The sequence below is a fragment of the Callospermophilus lateralis genome, chromosome 12 (genome assembly GCF_048772815.1).
Source record: "Callospermophilus lateralis isolate mCalLat2 chromosome 12, mCalLat2.hap1, whole genome shotgun sequence".
NCBI classification, from domain to species: domain Eukaryota; kingdom Metazoa; phylum Chordata; class Mammalia; order Rodentia; family Sciuridae; genus Callospermophilus; species Callospermophilus lateralis.
In genome coordinates this window covers 44,879,459-44,899,439 of record NC_135316.1, presented here as the reverse complement: position 1 = coordinate 44,899,439, position 19,981 = coordinate 44,879,459, and the positions used below count along the sequence as shown (strand labels likewise).

At 36.8% G+C, this 19,981-nt stretch overlaps 1 protein-coding gene across 8 annotated transcripts in view; it reads left to right on the top strand.

Moving 5' to 3' along the window:
• Positions 1 to 19,981, top strand: part of Lmo7 (LIM domain 7) — a 211,118-nt gene that overhangs the window by 151,073 nt on the left and 40,064 nt on the right. For 7 of the 8 annotated variants that reach the window (XM_076872343.2, XM_076872341.2, XM_076872340.2 and 4 more), the window contains 6 exons: positions 5,105 to 5,303; positions 8,160 to 8,412; positions 9,303 to 9,584; positions 9,866 to 10,054; positions 10,911 to 11,627; positions 12,584 to 12,613. In XM_076872343.2, the coding sequence (XP_076728458.2) occupies positions 5,105 to 5,303; positions 8,160 to 8,412; positions 9,303 to 9,584; positions 9,866 to 10,054; positions 10,911 to 11,627; positions 12,584 to 12,613 (1,670 nt within the window). The remainder of the gene's footprint in view (positions 1 to 5,104; positions 5,304 to 8,159; positions 8,413 to 9,302; positions 9,585 to 9,865; positions 10,055 to 10,910; positions 11,628 to 12,583; positions 12,614 to 19,981) is intronic. The other variant, XM_076872342.2, reaches the window with a different exon arrangement.

The window sequence follows — 19,981 nt, the reverse complement described above, 5'->3', positions numbered from 1 at the left end:
ATGAAATTCATATGGAAAAATAAAAGACCCAGAACAGCAAAAACAACTCTAAGCAGGAAGTGTGAATCAGGCGGTATAGTGATACCAGATCTCAAACTATACTACAGAGCAATAGTAACAAAAACAGCATGGTACTGGTACCAAAACAGGTGGGGAGGACCAATGGTACAGAATAGGGGACACAGAAACCAATCCACAAAATTACAACTATCTTATATTTGATATAGGGGCTAAAAACATGCAATGGAGGAAGGATAGCATCTTCAACAAATGGTGCTGGGAAAACCTGAAATCCATATGCAACAAAATGAAACTAAATCCCTTTCTCTCGTCATGCACAAAAGTCAACTCAAAATGGATCCAGAGCACTTTTTGAGGCATAAATTTTTCTCTTAATTTTAGGTAGTTTGATGACATGCACATTTACTTTCTTTCTCACATATTTTATAACTTATTTCTATGCTCACTATGAATTCAGCCTGCAGCAGAAAGGCATTGCCAGGACTATTAAAATTAACGGAAGTAAATTTCTTTCTATTAATGTATTCTTGGGCAATTAATTATCACTAATGTCCATATTCCAGTATCACCATACTGCCTTTATTTTCAAAACAGTAGTGAATGCCAAGTGAAACTTGATAAGGTTTAACATTAGAATCCTTGATTTTACACACATTTCTATTCTTTCATATCCGGGAACCTGTGTGACAGCCTTTTGAATGTTAAGGTTTCTGTGAGAAGAATCAAGTGCCAAGACTGACAGTTGTTCTGCCAAGTCTTCATTTATAAAAGGTCCAAGTGGAAAACTAATTTCTTTGTGGGATATTTTATTTATTTAGGGGAACTGATAGGGGTCAGAAGAAAATATGTAATCAAAATAAATAAAACATTAAGAGTAGATGCTTTAGGGGTTTTTATGATGATTAAATGATGCTCTATTAGTAAGGCATTTTTAAAATCAGTCTCTGACACTTTGTAAAAAAACATAATAAATATTAGTTATGATTGGAAGATTAAAATTTGGGGTCAGGATAAAAATACTCACCTTTCCCTACATTTCTCCTTATCTTTAAAAATGATTTTTCCTGAGTTCAGCCACATATATTAGAGAGAAATGGAATTTACAGAGTCAAAAAATTTGGGGGTTTTATGTTTTTTCTTCTTATTATAAAGAGTTGATAGCACTTCACTCAAATTCCTTGTATCAGTTAATTCAGGGTGAGATATTATCATGTATACCTGTTGTAAGAGGGTTGAGAAAACTCCCATAGCAAATAATCTAGCTGTCTGGGATAGTGGAGAAATTGTAAGGGGCTTTGGGCACAGGGAGAGCCTTGCTTTATAATTATTTCAGCTAAGGAAACTTTCAATTAAAAATGACGTGGAACTTCGGCCCATGAAGTATTGCTCTTTAACTTTTTATGACAATCTGACTCAGGTTGAATAATCTTAATATAGTGTTTATGCTAGGAATGCTTCATTAAATGCTGTTTCCTGTTACCAGTGTCTGTCAGAGTGGGCAAAAAAGTTTTGGTAGATAGCTGTGGTTCTCTTATTCCACTCTTACTAAGTGGGAATAGGCATGAGAGGCATGTGAACATGTCACCTGTTTTACATTCATTCTGTTCCATCTAGATAGTGCTTAAGGCCAGTCCATTGTATCAATTAAAAAATACTTGGTGTAATACCTGTGCTAGTGTCATAACTGAAGGTGACTCATTTTGGGGACTTATCAGGGTGAAATCCTCAAAAACCAAGCTTCAAGGGCTGGGAATGTAGCTCAATGACATATTGTCTGCTTAGAACCAAGCCATGAGTTCAATCGCCAGTACCACAAAAACAAAGAAACAAACAAAATGGTTTTAAAAAAAACAACCAAACTCCAGGGTCATACTCAGGTTGTCTTATAACTATGGTAGTCCATCATCAATAGCTTTAACTTTATGATGTTAAATTTCATCTTGCCATATGTTAGCTCTTAGGTTTCAAAGTATGTGTTTAAAAAAAAAAAAAATACTGATGAAGCCATGCTTGCTGGTGTGTGCATGTAATCCCAGATACTCAGGAGGCTGAAGCAGAGGGATTGCAAGTTCAGAGCCAGCCTGGGCAACTTAATGAGACCTTATCTCAAGGGGAAAAAAAAATACGCTGCGGGTAGAACTCAGTGGGTAGAATGCTCAGTATAGCCAAACAAAGACCTTGATGAATCTGAAGATTTATTTTACAGTGGTTACTCTCATATTTTGTGAAACATTCTGGTACCGGCACTAGGGCTCATTTCCCTATCTTCTTGGGGGCAGGGTATAAGTAGGTGCTGGCATTTTCATGACAGGATGGGAACTCATGCCAGGATGCCTGGTATCTAAAGCTTATGAAATCTCTCTTAAATCGACTAGACCTGTATTGGCGTTTTAAACACTTGTCAAACATTTGATCCAGAAATTCATCGTTCGATTATTAGTCAAAAACATGCCTGAGCCAGCTGCTAATTATTCTTTTATACATTTTCACCTTTTTCATGTTGAAAAAAATAATAAGACAAATGCCCAGGTAATCATCATCTGACTCATTTATTAAAGATTTTTATATTGGCTTATCTACCCACCCATCTATGTTTTTAAAGTAACCATCTTAATTTCAGAAATATCTCATCCCAAAATATTCAGTATGCATCTCCTAAGAATATTTTTCTATATAGCCACAATGTATATATTTAAGAAATCTCATAAATATTCCCCATTATTTATTATCAAGGACATATTAAATTTCCCAATTGTCTCCTGTTTTTCATAGTCTCTTTTCTTTAATCTGAATTGTGATTTAATCAAGATTCATATGTTACATTTGTTTGTTCGTTATTCCTAAGTTCTGTAAACTATTAGTAAGTAATGTCTATAAGTAATATCACTGATTTTTTTTACTATAATGACAAAATTACCTTTACCATATTTAAAAATTGTAATTACTAGGTATTCATTGATTGCAGTGTCAGGACTATGCTAAGACCTTTATAAATTTTACTTAAGTTAAATCCATATTTAAAATACCCAGTTGTATTTTACCATTAAATTTTATAAGTGTTAATTAAAAATGGTTATTTTGATTAGGTTCTGTATAATTTACAAACCTATAGGTTACAATATTTGTCATATTTCTATCTCTTAGATGAGCCAAACCAGTGTTTAATTTAGTTCCAAGGAAGATTAGTCTTTTGGGGATTGTGGGGTAGGTTTCGTACCAGGGATTGAACTCAGGAGCACTCGAACATGGAGCCACATCCCCAGCCCTTTTTTGTATTTTATTTAGAGACAGGGTCTAAGATGCTTAGCACCTCACTGTTGCTGAGGCAGGCTTTGAACTTGTGATCCTCCTGTCTTAGCCTCCTGAGCTTCTGGGATGGCATGTACCACCACACCTGGCTGGGAGATAAGTCTTACATGTTTGTGAATAAGTATGCTTCCTTTGACCCAGCAATCGAGACAACCTAGCTGCCAGTAACCTCAAATTTAGGTTTTATTATTGGTGAAAATAAATGAATTCTCTGATGTGGCACAGCTAGACATTAACAATGTCTTTGTGATTCCTATTTATTTATTTGTTCTAAACCATTTATTTATTTATTTAAGTCAATTAATATATAACATCAGAATGCTCATTGTACACAGATGGAGCACAATTTTTCACTTCTCTGGTTGTACACAAAATAGGGTCACATCATTCGTGCAATCATACATGTACCTAGGGTAATGATATCAGTCTCATTCTATCATCTTTCCTATCCCATTTTCCCCTCCCCTCCCTTCCCTTTGGCCAAACCAAAGTTCCTCCACTCATCCCATTATGGATTAGCATCCACTTATCAGAGAAAACATTCAGCCTTGTGATTCCTTTTTTAAATCTCTTTTTGTGCATGTGATACTGTAGAGCCATAGTTCTTGTTTTTTCCCCCCTTTAGCTATTTTGGGTTGAGGGTGGTGAATGCACTTAAAGAACTTTATTAATTCTTTTATGTTTACCATAATCACCCAAAATATTTCCTGGAGATAAGTCAGTAAAATTATTCAGTCTATCTCCATTTGGATTTTTAAATTAAAATTGGTTTTTCTCTTTGACTCCTTTCATGTTTATTATCAGACCTGTAAATAATCATTGACTTCAGTGTTTCAGTGTTGTTTTAATGAACTTTTGTTCATTAAACTATACCCTCTTCCTTATTTTTAAATGGATCATACTACTTTATTAAATAATGTCAAATGCCTCCTAATCATCACATTAAACATCTAATACTTCCTTATCATATTAGTTGTGGGGGGAAATGGTACAGATGTCTATTTTTTTTTTTGTGGGGGGGATTCAAAATTTATTTTCTAAGAGGCAGACAGCATCAGCAGGTCATACAGGGGTTTCTCCATCCATCACACATTCACTAGGGGCTGTGAGCTCAGCAGTGAGAGCCACTGGTATGTTCACTGTAACAATATCTGTGCCACAGTATAACAGGTGCTATGACTGTATTTACTTACAATTCCAGAAGAAAAGGCACAACTTGGCAAAAGTCAGGTGGAATAAGTAAGACAAAACTTTGGGTAACAGTATCGATCCACGTTTCAATAAGGGCCTTCCACACAGCGGAAAAGAATCCCTGACCCCAATGTTGGGTCCTTCTTTCTCTTTCCTCATTCAACCATAAGAGCAATGTTTTAGCCTCTGCTCTACATTATCACATACATAAAAGGTGATTTAAAAAAGGAATCACAAAGACATCGTGAATGTCTAGCTGTTCCCACCAATAAGGCAACTCTTAGGTTTAAGACAGGGCCTGGGAATACTTCAGAGGTCATAAAATTACACATGTATATTCTGATTTTTATCAGCCCCTTTCTTATGTTCAATAGGGAAATCACATTGCCTTATCTAGCAAAGAAGCAAAACATTTATGTTTTTGGAAGTTCATACTAGCTTACTATTTTTTTAAATAACTTTATTTTATTTTTATGTGATGCTGAGGATTGACTCCAGTACCTTCCACATGTGAGTTGAGCGTTCTACCACTGAGCTACAACCCCAGCCCAAGCTTACTATTTTTTATAAAATGTTTTTTTAGGCACTTGAAGACTCCAGCTGCCTGAAAAGAAGTGGCCGGGACAGTGGCTACGGTGATATCTGGTGTTCTGACCGAGGAGAATTTCCTGCTCCTCCAGGCAGCCAGAAGAGGGAAGATTCCTTTGAAAGCTTAGACTCTTTGGGGTCCAGATCATTGACCAGCTGCTCCTCAGATATCACATTGAGAGGAGGACGTGAAGGTGAGATATGTTTTTGGTTGTCAAATTATTACTTAAAAAACTGGAACAGGAGTGGGAAAACAGAATAAAAACTAGGCAAAAATTTCACCAGAAGTAAATGTTAAGAAAGTCTTAAATATATTTGGGGTTTCATAATTTTTCTTTTCCTCATAGTGTTAATAGTTTCCAATTTTTTCTGCTGTTTTTGGACAGTAAGGAGACAGCTTCCTGTGATTCGTTTTGTCAGCAATAATTTGCTCCAGGCCTAATAATATGAGGCCTATCAGCTGATATAATATAGTTAAACATAAAAGAAGAATATAAATAAGATTCTGCAAAAAAGTCTGGTTTCATTGCTGAGTAATTTTCTTTCTTTCTTTTACTTTACTAGAAAGGATTAAAAACTCAAGAAAAAAACAGAAATATTTTAATAATTATATTTCGATAGATTTTTAGGCTCCTGTTTAGAGTACCTAATGTGGTGGGAGAGAATATCTATCTCTTGGTCATGTCAGGGTCAGAGCTAACCCAAGACAGAGAAGGCATAAAAGGAGCAGTGGTAATGCAGTCTTTCTGTTGTGGAAGGACCTTCTTGCAAAATTCTAAGCTTATGGTCAAATCAGTTATTTAAATGCATATCTTATTCCTGTGGCTACTAGTTAGTGTCAGCAATTTCTGACTAACTACTTAGCTACTCTGAATTGACTACTGGAAACTACAAGTAAAATTTCTTGAAATGGTGGGAAAATGAATCTCAGTGCTGAGGCTCTAGATTCAATCTCCAATACTGCACCAACATTTTTTTTTTTTCTTTTAAGATATTTTTGTGCTTCCACCATCATGATGATGAAGGGTTGAATTCTGTCTGGGAATTTATGCTCAGTTGTTAGGGATTTCACTCTGCTTGTTATGAATATTATTTTATATTGTAAATGTTTTTCTAAGATTTTATTATGAAAACTTTCCAACTCTACATCAAATGAATTTGTTTTTCAAAAATTAAGCATGGGAACAAAACTAAATTCTTTAGCACTTAAAGGAGTTGTGGTAATGGTAATAGTAATAAGTAGTATTTAAAAAGTGTGAGTGGCTATTTAAGCCGTTAACATTTATAATTATTAGTGCATTGTTGGCCGTTTGCTGTCTGGGTGTGACTTTTTTATAACCCAGATGATGATTATAATACCTTTAAGGAAATAAATTGAAGTTTATAATGCATCTGAATGATTAAAATTATAAATGCTGAGGCTAAAATTCTCAACCCACTAGATTACTTTGTCATGAGTAACCAAAAGCAGAGGTTTGCAGTTACCTTCCCTATTGCTGAAATGTGTTGCAGACAAACCTTGCTTATAGAGCTTGGAGGTCTTGGCCTTCACACTTTAGTAGGTAGAGGGGAATACCAAGATAAGAAACCATTTCTGAGATTGGTTTATTAAAATTCTGCTACCCACCAGATTGTAGTTGATGGTCACCAAAATTTGGGATATTTTTAGGATAAGAATTGCAAAGTAAAATTTCCTAGTTTTGTATGAAAACTTACATCAAGATGATATTTAGGCAAATGAAAACTCTGCAGAACACTGAACTAAGCTAAAAAAAGATTTTAACTTAAAAAATTCAAAAGTAGAATAGCCTGTGATTTTAAATTTTCACATGTATATTTTAGTAGGATTCATTGGCACACATTTTTAAAATGAGAGAAATGTCTTTTTTTTTTTTCTTAAAGGAAGTAGCATCAGATTATTGGCTGACCCTCTTGGGCATAGCTGCCTTGCATTTTTCCTTTTCATTTCCAGTACCCTGTGCCTTTGTCACAGCTGTAACCATTTCCTGTGGACTATTTTCAGAGTTATTCACTGTAGATTTCTGCTGGGCAGGGAGAGGAGAGTAGACTGCCTTTAGCTTTGGCTAACCTCTGCTGCTGTGCATGGCCCAGCCTTGGAGATATGGGTGCTGAGCTTAGCCAGTCTTGGGAGGGACCCTGGTGGGAAGCAACACTTGAAAACCATCTTTACAAATGTTCTACAGGCAGAATGAAAAGAAGGCAGGAAAGAGACTTCTGAATCTACTGTTCTATCCTCTCTCTCTCTCTCTCTCTCTCTTTTTTTTTTTTTTCCTGGGCTTTTAAAAGAGTAGGTTTATGTTCTTTTTTAAAGAAGGTATATTACTATTTGTATTTATCTGAACTTGAGGTGTATTAAAGGGTATTCTTCTGAGTTTCTTTTTATATAATTTTGAAGAAAATAGGAGACTCCCAATGTAATTTCCATGGTCACAAGAAGTAGCATAAGTTCTGTGCTCTCATTTGCATATGACCTGCGATTCTTTGGGGACTTTAGATGTCACCCAGTCCATCCTCTCTTGTATTCATAGGGGTCTCATAGGGATTCGTCATGCTCCTTCACTATCTTGTGTATTTTTACTTCTATTCCTGCTCCCCTTTTCTCTCCTCACATACATTGGAAAGATGTCTGCTTTAATTTTAAATTAGTTTCCCTAGAATTTTTTTTGTATCTCATTTTAAGCACCTGCAACTTTCCTGCTAGGTTTTATTACATGTATTACTTCGACAAATTTGATGAAAGATCCTGGAGGCAAAGATGATTGGGAAGGAGGGGCTCAGCAGTGTATAGGGACTTTTTCTGCTTAGAATGTGCGACAGCAGAAGAGTGTACTGCATGTGCCTTCAGAATGCAAAGCAAGTTCCTCCTAATGGATCTTATCACAACTTCATGACAGTTTCTAAAAATATTCCCCACAGTTCGCAGTAGCAGCACTGGGTTTCCAAGGGAAAGATAGAGCAGACAGGCTGAGGGGTTTTAATAAAGTGAATAATCTAAAGAATAAAACAAATTCTTGTGCTTTGTTTTATAGGTTGCGAAAGTGACACAGATTTGGAATTTACATTCAAAATGCAGGATTTTAACAAAGATGATATGTCCTATCGAAGGATTTCAGCTATTGAACCAAAATCTGCTTTACCATTCAATCGTTTTTTACCCAACAAAAGTAGACAGCCATCCTATGTGCCAGCACCGTTGAGGAAGAAAAAGTCAGACAAAAATGAGGATAACAGAAGAAGCTGGGCAAGCCCCGTCTACACAGAGGCAGATGGGACATTTTCAAGGTACTGGAATGTGATGTGATGGTGGAGTTCTTTAAGCTTTGTGAATTTGAGTGGTATTTAAGAATGGTTCTTAAAACGTATTTCAGAGATAATGAATTTCACTAATGAGAATTTTTTATACCTGTTTTTAGTCATATATATCTTGAAGATATTTGTTCTGTTAACATGTGTCAGCATATGATCTGCTAGGTCTTGTTTAGGTTTGTGCCTTCAGTTTATTGGTATTTTCAATGCACTGGATGACTAATATTGTTCATTGTGAGCTGCCGTGTTTTCTTCCATTTTTTTGTTGATCTTAGTGGACGTGAAAAGTATCCTTTATTTCCCCATCAAATTAGCAGAGCAGAGTGTGATTTTTCATATCCAGCTTCCTGTAAGGAGGTGTGTGGTTCTGAAAGTGGTTCAGATACTGAGGATGAACGAAGGTTGCCTGACGTGATTTTGGATGACTTAGCCAACCGTAGATTCCAAGTGAAAAAGAGGCCCCTGAGTTTCATTTCAAAAACCACCTCTCTCCACTCTGGTCCACAAATATTTTCTCCTGATACATTAGCCTGTGAGCTGCACACACTGACAAGGTCAGAAATGTATTTGTCCTGGATCTGGATATCTGTCATGCCGTTGATTTAATTTAGAAAGTCATTCCAAACTGCAATTTGTCTTTCTTTTAACACAACTTCTAATTAAGTGTCCTTAGCCGTGTGTATCTGGCTGTTCTCTAACTAGGATGAGATGGCACCTTAACTTTGTTCTAGGAACTGTGGTGACAACAGTGGGAGTTACTTTGCTTTCTTCACACTGCTGTAAACTGTGAGGTGGAATGCGTGCCTTATGTGCTCTGGTTCAGATTGCTCATGCAGTATCTTAACCTAGTTGGATGTTTTGAACAGTAACCAGAGGAGAACTGGGAGCACCAATGCAGAGAATTGGGCAGCAGTCCGAGAACCTTCAAACTCCTCTCATTACTTGGAAGAGGAAGAAGAAAAACCATCAAGGTTACCCAACATTGTCAAGGATGATCTGTATGTGCGAAAGCTAAGTCCAGTCATGCCAAATCCAGGGAATTCTTTTGATCAGTTTCTTCCCAAGTGTTGGATTCCAGAAGATGTGAACTGGAAAAGAATAAAAAGGGAAACCTCTAAACCGTGGTATAAAGAATTTCAGGGATTCAGGTTTGTCTTTATGCGTGTTTCTGTCCTTCCAGTGTTCATTCCTTACCCTGACCTGTACATTCTTTGTGCATTTTTTTTTTTTTGTGAGATGGAGAAAGTCTAATTTTCCCTCTAACATCTGTAGAACTTCTAAAATTGAAAACATGTGTTCAAATTTAAACTTTAGAATCTGGATCTTAAAAAGCTCTCCTGTTACATTGTAGTAATAGCTTGACATTAATTTCAGTAGTCAATTCTTTTCTTCTCTCCCTCCTTCTTTTCTCCATGTCACTTTACAATAGAAGGAATTCAGACTCTGAGGATGAGGACTCGGGTTCAACCATTTTTAGTAGAATACAGAGAGAACAGTGTAGGCTAGATGGCAACTGCCAGAGATCTTCACTCTTGCTGGAACTAGCTACTCAACAGGCCATAAAATCACGGGACACGCACACAGCGAGGAAAAGCAGTGGAGTCTCAGAGGAGCCCAGGTGCAGCTGTCCGCCTGAGTCTGCTTGGGGATCTGGCATCAGATACCTGCTGCTGCCTGCTTCTGCTACATTAACCCGGGACCTGACTTGGAAACTTAATATATTTAGTACAAAAGCATAACCTATAACATATTGCTTTCTGTGTGAGCATGTAAGCTTGGAAATCTGTAGGATTTAATGTTCTTTATTAGCACAATAATGTTTCAGAGAGTATATTATTTACATGTGACATAGTTCTTTTGGAAAGCCATTCCAAAAAGGCTTTCCAAAAGATTACCTAATTTTACAGTTGTGCTGTGTATGGAGATGTGGAGAAAGGAAATAACTTTAGAGACTGGGAAGGGTAAGTCTTATGGGAGAATGAAAAAAAAATTCATCATGTTCTTTTATAAAACTTAAAGAACAATTAATTTTTTCTTTTCATTCTTACCTGTATTTATTGCATAAAGTACATGGTGACCAACTCTTGAAACTTTCCAAAGTTATTCTCTCTTCTCTAGTGAGAATATTAGGCCATTCTAATAGAATGAAAAATTGGGCACAAAGGAGTTGTGTGTGTGTGTGTGTGTGTGTGTGTGTGTGTGTGTGTGTAAGGTGTACCCAATCTGAGTTCTAGGCCTAGGCCCATCACCTGGCCTTGATAGTGCCCAGCAGGGAAGTATACCCTGCTCTTGTTTCTTTAAATGGTACCCAGGAATGTCATGAGTGATGGCATTAAATGCTAGTCTGTCTTCCTTGCAAGAGTCCCTCCCCAGTCCCTAAAATAATTCACCCATGGAAACTCTCTACTACCTAATTACCTTTTCTCTTCAAACTTAATAAGCTTCTCCCTTCCTTTTTCTTTTCTGTGCTTCAGTCAGTTTTTATTACTTCAGGCCCTCCAAACATACTCTGATGACATCTTGTCTTCTGAAACAAATATCAAAATTGATCCCACTTCTGGCCCAAGGCTCATAACCCGCAGAAAGAATCTCTCTCATGCACCAGGCTATAGGGGAGATGACTTTGAGATGCCAACTCTGGATCCCGACTTAGAAAATGATGATTTCTTTGTGAGAAAGACTGGAGCATTCCATGCGAATCCGTATGTTCTCCGAGCTTTTGAAGACTTTGGAAGGTTCTCTGAGCAAGATAATTCTGTGGAGCGAGATATAATTTTGCAGTGTAGAGAAGGTGAACTTGTACTTCCAGATTTAGAAAAAGATGACATGATTGTTCGCCGAATTCCAGCACAGAAGAAAGAAGTGCCTCTGTCTGGGGCCCCAGATAGATACCAGCCAGTCCCTTTTCCTGAACCCTGGACTCTGCCTCCAGAAATTCAAGCAAAATTTCTCTGTGTACTTGAAAGGACGTGCCCAAAAGAAAAAAGTAGTAGCTGTAGAATATTAGTTCCTTCATATCGGCAGAAGAAAGACGACATGTTGATTCGGAAGATCCAGTCTTGGAAACTGGGAACTACAGTGCCTCCCATAAGTTTTACCCCTGGCCCCTGCAGTGAGGCTGACTTACAGAAGTGGGAGGCCATCCGGGAGGCTAGCCGACTTAGGCACAAGAAACGACTGATGGTTGAGAGGTCAGAGTGTGTTTCTGCAAGGATTTGGCTTGTAATGGATGGTCTTGTGTAACTTTTCTTGTACAAAACAGCATCAGATTGTTCAACCTTGCATGATGTGTGCTATTTTGAAGCATTGTGTTAAATATATATATATATTTTTTGCTCTAAGAAACTTGTCATTTTGTAGAAAAAGTGCAATTCCATATTTGCACATCTCTTAGGCATATTTAAGAAGGTGTATACGTACATCTTACCTTCAGCTATAAGTCTGTGGTACTCTGCAATATGAAGTTTCCTAAAAATGTTTTCCAGTTATATTTACAGACTTTTATTTCCACATCCAGGCATTTCTGTAGTAGTCTAGTGTCATTTGGTTCTATATGTTTCTCATATTTTGGAATGTCTGCCTTTTTGAAGTAAAGATTTCCCTTAAAATATGGCATTGCAAATTTCATTTAACTTGACTTTTGCTTTTGACCTAGGTTTCTTGGACTATCAGTTTGTGATATTTTTATTTATAACTTAAACTTCAGTTCAAACTTTGTTAAAATGCATGAATGTTATCTACTGTCTGCTGAATTTTACATGTATGCAGTTGTGGCCATTTTGGTAATAATCTATCTGTTAGGAGACTTGTCTGTTTTTTGAATTGTTTGTTGAATTTAGGGATGGACAAATCTGATTAGGCTTAGTTAAATTAGTAGACTAAATCTAACTTGTCAGCTCCTGACAATGGAGGCCTTTTCTTATGGATTTGTTTGCTTAGTAAGTTAAGCCTTTATTTTGCTTAATCTTAGCTTCTTGAGATATGAGATTGATGAGAACTTGGTACATGATCAAGAATATTGCTGAGGAAGCAACCTTTTGAGATTTGCCCATCTTCAGTTAGACTTGTTAAAGTTGTTAAACAATTAGAAACTAACAGAATTGGCAAAAGTTACTTTTTTTTAATTTTTGGTTTTCTGGTTTCTTAGACTCTTTCAAAAGATTTATGGTGAGAATGGGTAAGTTTTGTGGTTCACATTAAAAATAAATCTGTGCATATTGCTTGTTGTTTGTAATTTACCATTGCATTTCTGTCCTGGCATGTCACTAAATGGGGGTGTTGTATGCAGTGCATGAGATTTTAAAATGGGAAGTTTTTAAAAATTAACTTTGCAACCTAATGGTAATGTTTCTGTGTCTGAGTGCCTATTGCATGAAGTGCTGTACTCAACAGTATAATATCTGTTGTATTGAAAAATTTAAAATTAGCTCCATCTCCTTTTCTGTTTTTCAAATTTAGTGAGTTGCTCAAAAGTAATAAGAACATTTGTCTAAGATCATTTTGATATTTGATTGCCAGATAAACTAAGTTTCTGATTTCTGGTTGTTGAAACTCAAACAACTACATTTGAGAAAGTCTGTGATGGAAAAATATAGTATGTACTCAAGATTAGAATGCCTGCAATTGCCATAATTCATATACTCAGCTCATGGGAAGCTTTGTTAGTGGGGAAGTTGAGTGGCATTGATCATCCATTAGAGTATATAGAAATATGTTCAAGATTCCTGATCAGGGTAGAGAGTTATAACATGGCTATGTATAGTGTAAAACTGGACTTCCAAAATTGCAAAAACTAAAACTTTGATAGTTTTCAATTATTTTTCCAAAGACTGTTTTTAAAACTAATTCTCAGTTTTTGTCCACTGGTGTTTAATTCTACTTATTTGGTAGACATGATAACATATTATAAAACTAACTTTCCAGATTTTTTTCTATTTCTAGAATAACTGAAACTTAAAAGTAAGTCATTCATTCTTAGTACAAAATCACCAGATGGTTATATCTTATATTTTCCACCAAACTTTCTGTAACTTATTGTTACTAGTTTTGGAGCAAGAGGAATAAAGTTTAAGGATGTCAGATAGTTTAATATACAAAATGTCTTCTCTTACCAGGATTTATTTCATGTCTAAGAATTGCTACTTTTGATAACTTTTGAGAATTTTGATAGTCCATAAATCTTGTTATCCTACCATGATTACCATTTCTTCAAGCTTCAGTTTATTATAAGTACTTCTTAGCCATTGATTTTAAAAATCAGGATCTCAGTATGTTTTCATGTGCCATGTAAAACAGGTTATCCCCTATCCAGATCCTTATGTGATCAAAAACGTTTTTATCTGTGAGAGTGAACTACAGTCTTCAGCATGACACTTAAGCATCTGCTCTTCCCAGTTCATCGTGGGAAAGCTGTTTTCACTTGATTAAAAATCTCTTTGCAGCTTCAAGAATTTTCAATAACTTTCAGAAAGAATTTTCATTTGTAAATTACATATGATATTATAACATGAGGAAGTCTCAGGAAGAGTTATTTTTCTGGAAGAGGGGGTTACAAATACCCAGAATGCAAATAGTTGGTGGGCAAGTAAACATACCTAATCACCTCACTGACTACATGTTCCTCCTTAGTGTAGGGAATGTTATGTGGCTAAATGGAAACCTTTGACTGAGGGTAGAACTCAGTGGCAGAATGCATTCCTAGCATGGATATGGCCCTGGATTTGATCCCCAACACCAAAAATAAACAACAAACAGGATTTTTGTGAACTATAGCTAGCAGCTGCAAATGCTTCCTATAGACAATTCCAAGATTATTGTTTGGCTAGGACAGTGTTTGTTTTAAAGGCTGGTCCCTATGCAGTTTAGCACCAAGAAGGCTACACATAAAAAAGCAAGATAATCTGTAAATTGAGACTGATGAATGGTGCATGACTTGTCTAATAATGGGAAATAATGTGTCTTTAGAAAACTCAAGGGTGTTTTAGACCAGTTGAAGTAAAATCTGACATATAGGATTTTTATTATTATTTTTTTTTATCAGCAATGCTTTCCTTGAGTTGTTCTCTGCAATGAAAATAAAATGGAAATTCAAATAGATTACATGTAGGCTTTTAATCTACAACACGTTTCATGTTTATGCTCAATGATCTTTCTCTGAACATATGTACAATGTTAAACCAGTTGTATTTACCTAGAAAAGCATTATTATTATTCAACATCCTGTAATTGAAAACTAATTGCCTATAATGTAAATGCTTTTCTTTTCTATTTGGTTAGGACCTATTTAAAGAGAAGTAGGCAATGTATTTTGAGTTCTTAGGCAATTCAATTCTGGCTTGCTTTTTTTTTTTTTTTTTGGTTTGTTTTTGCTGGGGATTGAACCCAGGGCCTTGTGCATGTTAAATAAACGCTTTGTCACTGAGCCACACCTCCAGTCCTGTAGCTTGCCTTTTAGTTGGCATTTAATACTAACACCTGTCAGTGTATTTTTCGTGAGATGCTTTATATGTGGCTGTCATGTCTTGTGTGTGCTTTTTTGTTGCATGCGTTTATATTGGTCTCATTCTATGAAATTTGAAAATATGGTGAAAATTATGCCTTTTGGCATAAGTTGTTAATGACAGATAAAAATTTGTTATAAGGATATATGGAAATAATCTTGTAATGTGATTAAACCATTGAGTCTCCTAGGAAATAAACACTGATTTAAGATCTGACCAGAAGATTCTGTAGACATAAGACAGCAGAAAGGAAGGGAAAATAATGCTCATGTGGGTTACTTTCTGGAGATTTGTTTTCACCCCAGAGGATATCTTGTTAATGTCACGAGACACTTTTCATTGTCACACACACTGTAGGTGGGTGCATGCTTTTAGAATTTGATGCCTTTGTAGCCAGGGATGCTACTAAATGGTCTGCCATATGCAGGATAGCACTCTGTAACAAATAATTTTCTGACTCAAATATCTGTAGTGATACTATGATTTACATGATAAATGTATAAATTAAAAATGTCCATTATGTTGCGGTATTCTAGTTTATGGTCATTTCAAAGACTTACATAGGTTTTAGCTTTTTGTTCCCCCCACAGGATTTCTATAGCACCTAACACAAATACATTTAGAGGTACATAATAAGTTCATAGCTCCCTCTGACAGTTGGGAATCCCTAACTTGGTATTTTGGAATTTCTATTTGCTCTATAAAGCTATTAGTGATTTTGTATTCAGGAAAATTTGATTCATATTCATTCTTTTTGATCTCTTACTTCTTATATATTCATCTATAAGTTTCCTGAAATTGGTTTTAAAATAACATGCCTTAACACTAGCCATAAAATGCCAGGGGCATCTTAGGCAATTTGAGTAGTAAGAGAAGAGAATCATACTTTGAGTGATTTTGTTTCATGATTGATACTTTCTTACTTAAACTTTTTCTTTTCTTTCTGTCTTCCCCTTAAATGCTATTATATATTAATGCTCATGCACATATATAACATGTACACATATATAGTTTTTCTATGTAACTGAAAAGGCAAGATGTTACACCTGTATTTGTTTTGGAAAAAATCCAAGTGCAGTTGTAAATTGGAGCCTTTCCAAATAAGGAAATACAACTGTAGCAGGTAGATGAATTATGAGAGAATTATGATTTCTTACCAGTGAATAGTCCTTTGTTCAATAAAACAGACTAGATATGTGTAGTCCTTTATTGTTTTCCCAGTTTTCCTGATGCTACCTCTGGTGCTTATTTCAGTTCTTTGAGGTAGACAGGTAGTTGTTATCTGTATTATAAAGACATGGGAGAAGGAGAAACAGTGATTGCAACTTTCCCAGGCATGTAGACTTATGAGTGGTAGAACCGGACTAGGGCTTTGCCCCGTGAGATAATCCACAGAGACTGCTTGGCAATGTTGCTGGCACATGGTAAACCCTCAGAAGTTTAGTAATTATTCAGTGAATGCTAATAAGGACGGAAAGAGTTTCATGATCTGACTGAGAGATTCCTGTCCTCTAAAAGTAATAGATTTTATCAGTGTGGTTTGGGCTGACTTCTGTCATTTGAAGTGGCTTGATGAGTTAGCTTTTAGGAGATCCCATGCAATCGTATTTGCTTTAATAAGAATTGGTATGTAGCACCCAGGTAGTTTTTAAAAATGCAACCAGCACAGACTTATCCGGTTATCATAACAATCGACTTACCAGATAAGGAACTGAGGTTTAGAAAAGTGAACTGCTGCATGATTGGTGGGTGAAAGCTGGGCTGGAGTCCTCCCCCCTTGTCTGATTCACGTGCCTCCTATAGAGTATGCTTAACTTTATGTGGGTAACTTGATAACCTTAGGGAACAAATTGTGCTCACATTTCTGCCTTTCCAGAAACTTGTCTACTCCAGACCATGTTTTGTCACTGTGTTCCTATTGAAGATGTCCTGGGTGCCATACTCTGCTTGGTACTGGGTGTACAGGGCAGGAAGGATGCAGCCTTAGCCTGGATGAGCACACTATACAGGAAGATGCATGTTAATGTTTGCAGCGCAGGAGAATGAGACTAAAGAGACAGCAGCCATGGGAGGTCCTAAGGGTTTACTGTGTGTCAGATTGCACTATCCAGCCTTCCTCCCCTAAATGATAAAGTGTGAATTAACATTTCCATTTTTGTCCTACAGTGCATTTAACTTCATGTATTGGGTTTCCAGATTTCCTTCATGCTTTGGTTCTGAACATTTTTTTCTGTCTTAGTGAGTTTGTAGTTGTGCTCGGTCAAATAGTGTCCTTTCTATTTGTGACTAAAGTGAATTTATATTCTCAAATTCACACAAATCAGTTTTATGTGTGGTCCTACTGTATTAGCTTTTCATTACTGTGACCAAAATACCTGACAAGAATGACTTGGAGGAACAAAAGTTTGTTTGGGGCTTATGGTTTCAGAAATCTTGCCTGAGGTGAGGCAGAACATCATGGTAGAAGGCAAAGTGGAGGAAAGCTGTTCAACTCATGACAGCCTTGGAAACAGAAAGAGAGGAAGGGGCCAGGAACAGGTACAGTCCCCAAAGCCACAACCCCAGGGAAGATGGCTCGTTCCTCTAGCCATGCCAGTAGTCAATTTGAATTATTAGTCAATCAAATGGATTAACCCACTGATGGGGTTACAGCTCTTAATGATCTGATCTTTTCACCTCTGAACATTGCTGCATTGCCCAACATGAGCTATTTAGGGCAACATTCAAGATCTACACCATAACACATACCTACTGAAATACATATTGCATAGATAGATTAATGTATTTTCACAAGTGCACTCATATGTATGTAACTTATTCTTTAATCCTTAATAAAACTTTGGAGAGCACTAATGCTTTCTCAAAGAAAAAATTAGAAGCATTTCAAATTTAGTGTATTTTGATTAATTAAACATGATAAAACTTACCTCATTCTTACCACAGATATTAAATGAATGTATCCTACATGCCTTGTGCTTTGTCAGTGTGTTTTCCTTAAAGGCAGCATACAGCTTGTGAGGGAGATAAGCTAAGGATGTATGAACACATACTGTATAACATGAAGTTGAGTGTTAACTACCATGAAAGAAATAGAAATAAAGCATTAGAACATTATTCTCTAGGTAATAGTCTCCCACTTGGAGAAAGTCTTCCTATCTGTTCCATATCAGCACTGTCCTATCCTTTTTGCAGTTGCTCTAGTGCTTGAGCTGTAATATCATTAACACATTTATGAAGTAATTAGCATGGATTGGCCCTCAGTTTTAGGATCACAAACAAATCAGATATAATTCCTAGTTTATAATCTTACAGGGAAACGCAGGAGAAATGTAAATAACTGTACATCTCAGGTGATAGTAAATGCTATGTAGAAAAGAGGGTAGGAATAGGTAAGTCTGGAAGAGAGGCTAAGTAACATTTCTGCAGTTGACTGGAAGCTAGAGAGAAGCCACGGAGATGTTTAAGTGAAGAGTATTCTAGGCTGGTTGAAGGGCATGGGAAGAAGGAAGAGGCTTGAGCATGAGCAATGAGGCCATTTGGCAGGAGGAGAGTGAGTGAAGTGTGGTAGATATGATCCTGGAGAGATGGACAGGAGCCCATAGCATCAGACCTTGTGGGTCTTGGAAGAACCTGCTTTTAACTTGAGTTAGATGGGAAGAAGATGGTGAGTGCTGAATAGGGTATGCTATTACCTGGGTGCAACCTGAAAAGATCTCTCTGGCTGTTGTGTTGAGAATAAACTGTTGTGCAGGGAGGTTATTTTGAATCTCCAGATGGGAGATGTGTTGGCATGGTCCAGGTAGTGATGGTGGAGGAGGAAGAAGTGTTGGTATTCTAGAGATATTTAGAGGGTAAAGCACGGAAGGATGGAGATGAGGAAAGTGGAAGATGAACAGGTTGTAGAGTGAGCAATGTTATTACTCTGTGACAAGTTACATTTGAGATGCCTGTTAGACTTCAAGTGGGGAGCTGAGTTTAATCCAGCAGATATTTTGAGTTTTTTTTTTTTTTTAAGGTATATATATCAGAGAAGAGCTTTTGAGTTGGAGAGAGCATTTGAGGAAAGGCTTTATTTGGGTGATAATAGAAGCATCTCCTTTGGAAGTCTAGGTAAAGGTTGACTGTTCTCTGATCTAGGGCGTTGGCAGTAGAGATGGAAAGAAAGAGATACTGAATGAGAAGACTTGATAACTAATTGAAAGAGGGGAAAAGGGAGAATCAAAAGTGAAAAATGGTTCTTGGGTTTCAAATATGAATGATTTGGTGGGAGGTACCACCTTTCACCATGGCAAGAGGAAAAGCAAGTTTAAATTTGGCTACATTAACAATAACCATGTGTTCAGTGGGTTACAGTTTACAGTATCCATTGAAGATATTATTTCAACTGGCCCTTTTACAGTTAAGGTGCTTAGGTGAGATCCATGCAGAAGTGATTATTAAATGAGCAGTTAGAAATGAGTCAAAGGAGGGGACAGATCCAAAATTGTAGACCAAAGAGTCATTTGCATGGAAGATATAGTTGAATTCCTGAGTTAGCTAAGAGCAAGCTATTATGAGGAAAGTGTGGTGACAGAACTATGGGGAAGGCAAAGTTTAGGTGACCAAGATGAGGTAGAGTTACTTCAGTAACTAAAAATGTATTCAATTACAGTGAAATGAACCCAGAAGTGCAATAGGAAAGGACATTCGGGGTACTGCACCTTTAAAAAAACAAAAACCCTTCCCCTCCCTCCCTCCTCCCCTCCCTTCCCCTCTCCCTGCTCTCATATTCCTGACTGCTTTTCAGTATTCAGACCTGACCTCTTCTTTCCTGGGAGACCTTTCTTACACCCTTTTTTCTCTAGTGCAGTTAACAGGTATATACTGACAGCAGACATGTGCCTGTGACCTCCCCCGTTCTGCCCATTGCTTTCTTGCCTGACTGAACTCTTCAGAGCTAAACCTCAGCAAAATCTTGTGCAGGGGTTGCAAGTTAAACACAGAAACACTGCTTTAATCAAGGAGATGGCAGCTGAGGTGGTTCTAACTGGCTACCAGAAGCTACC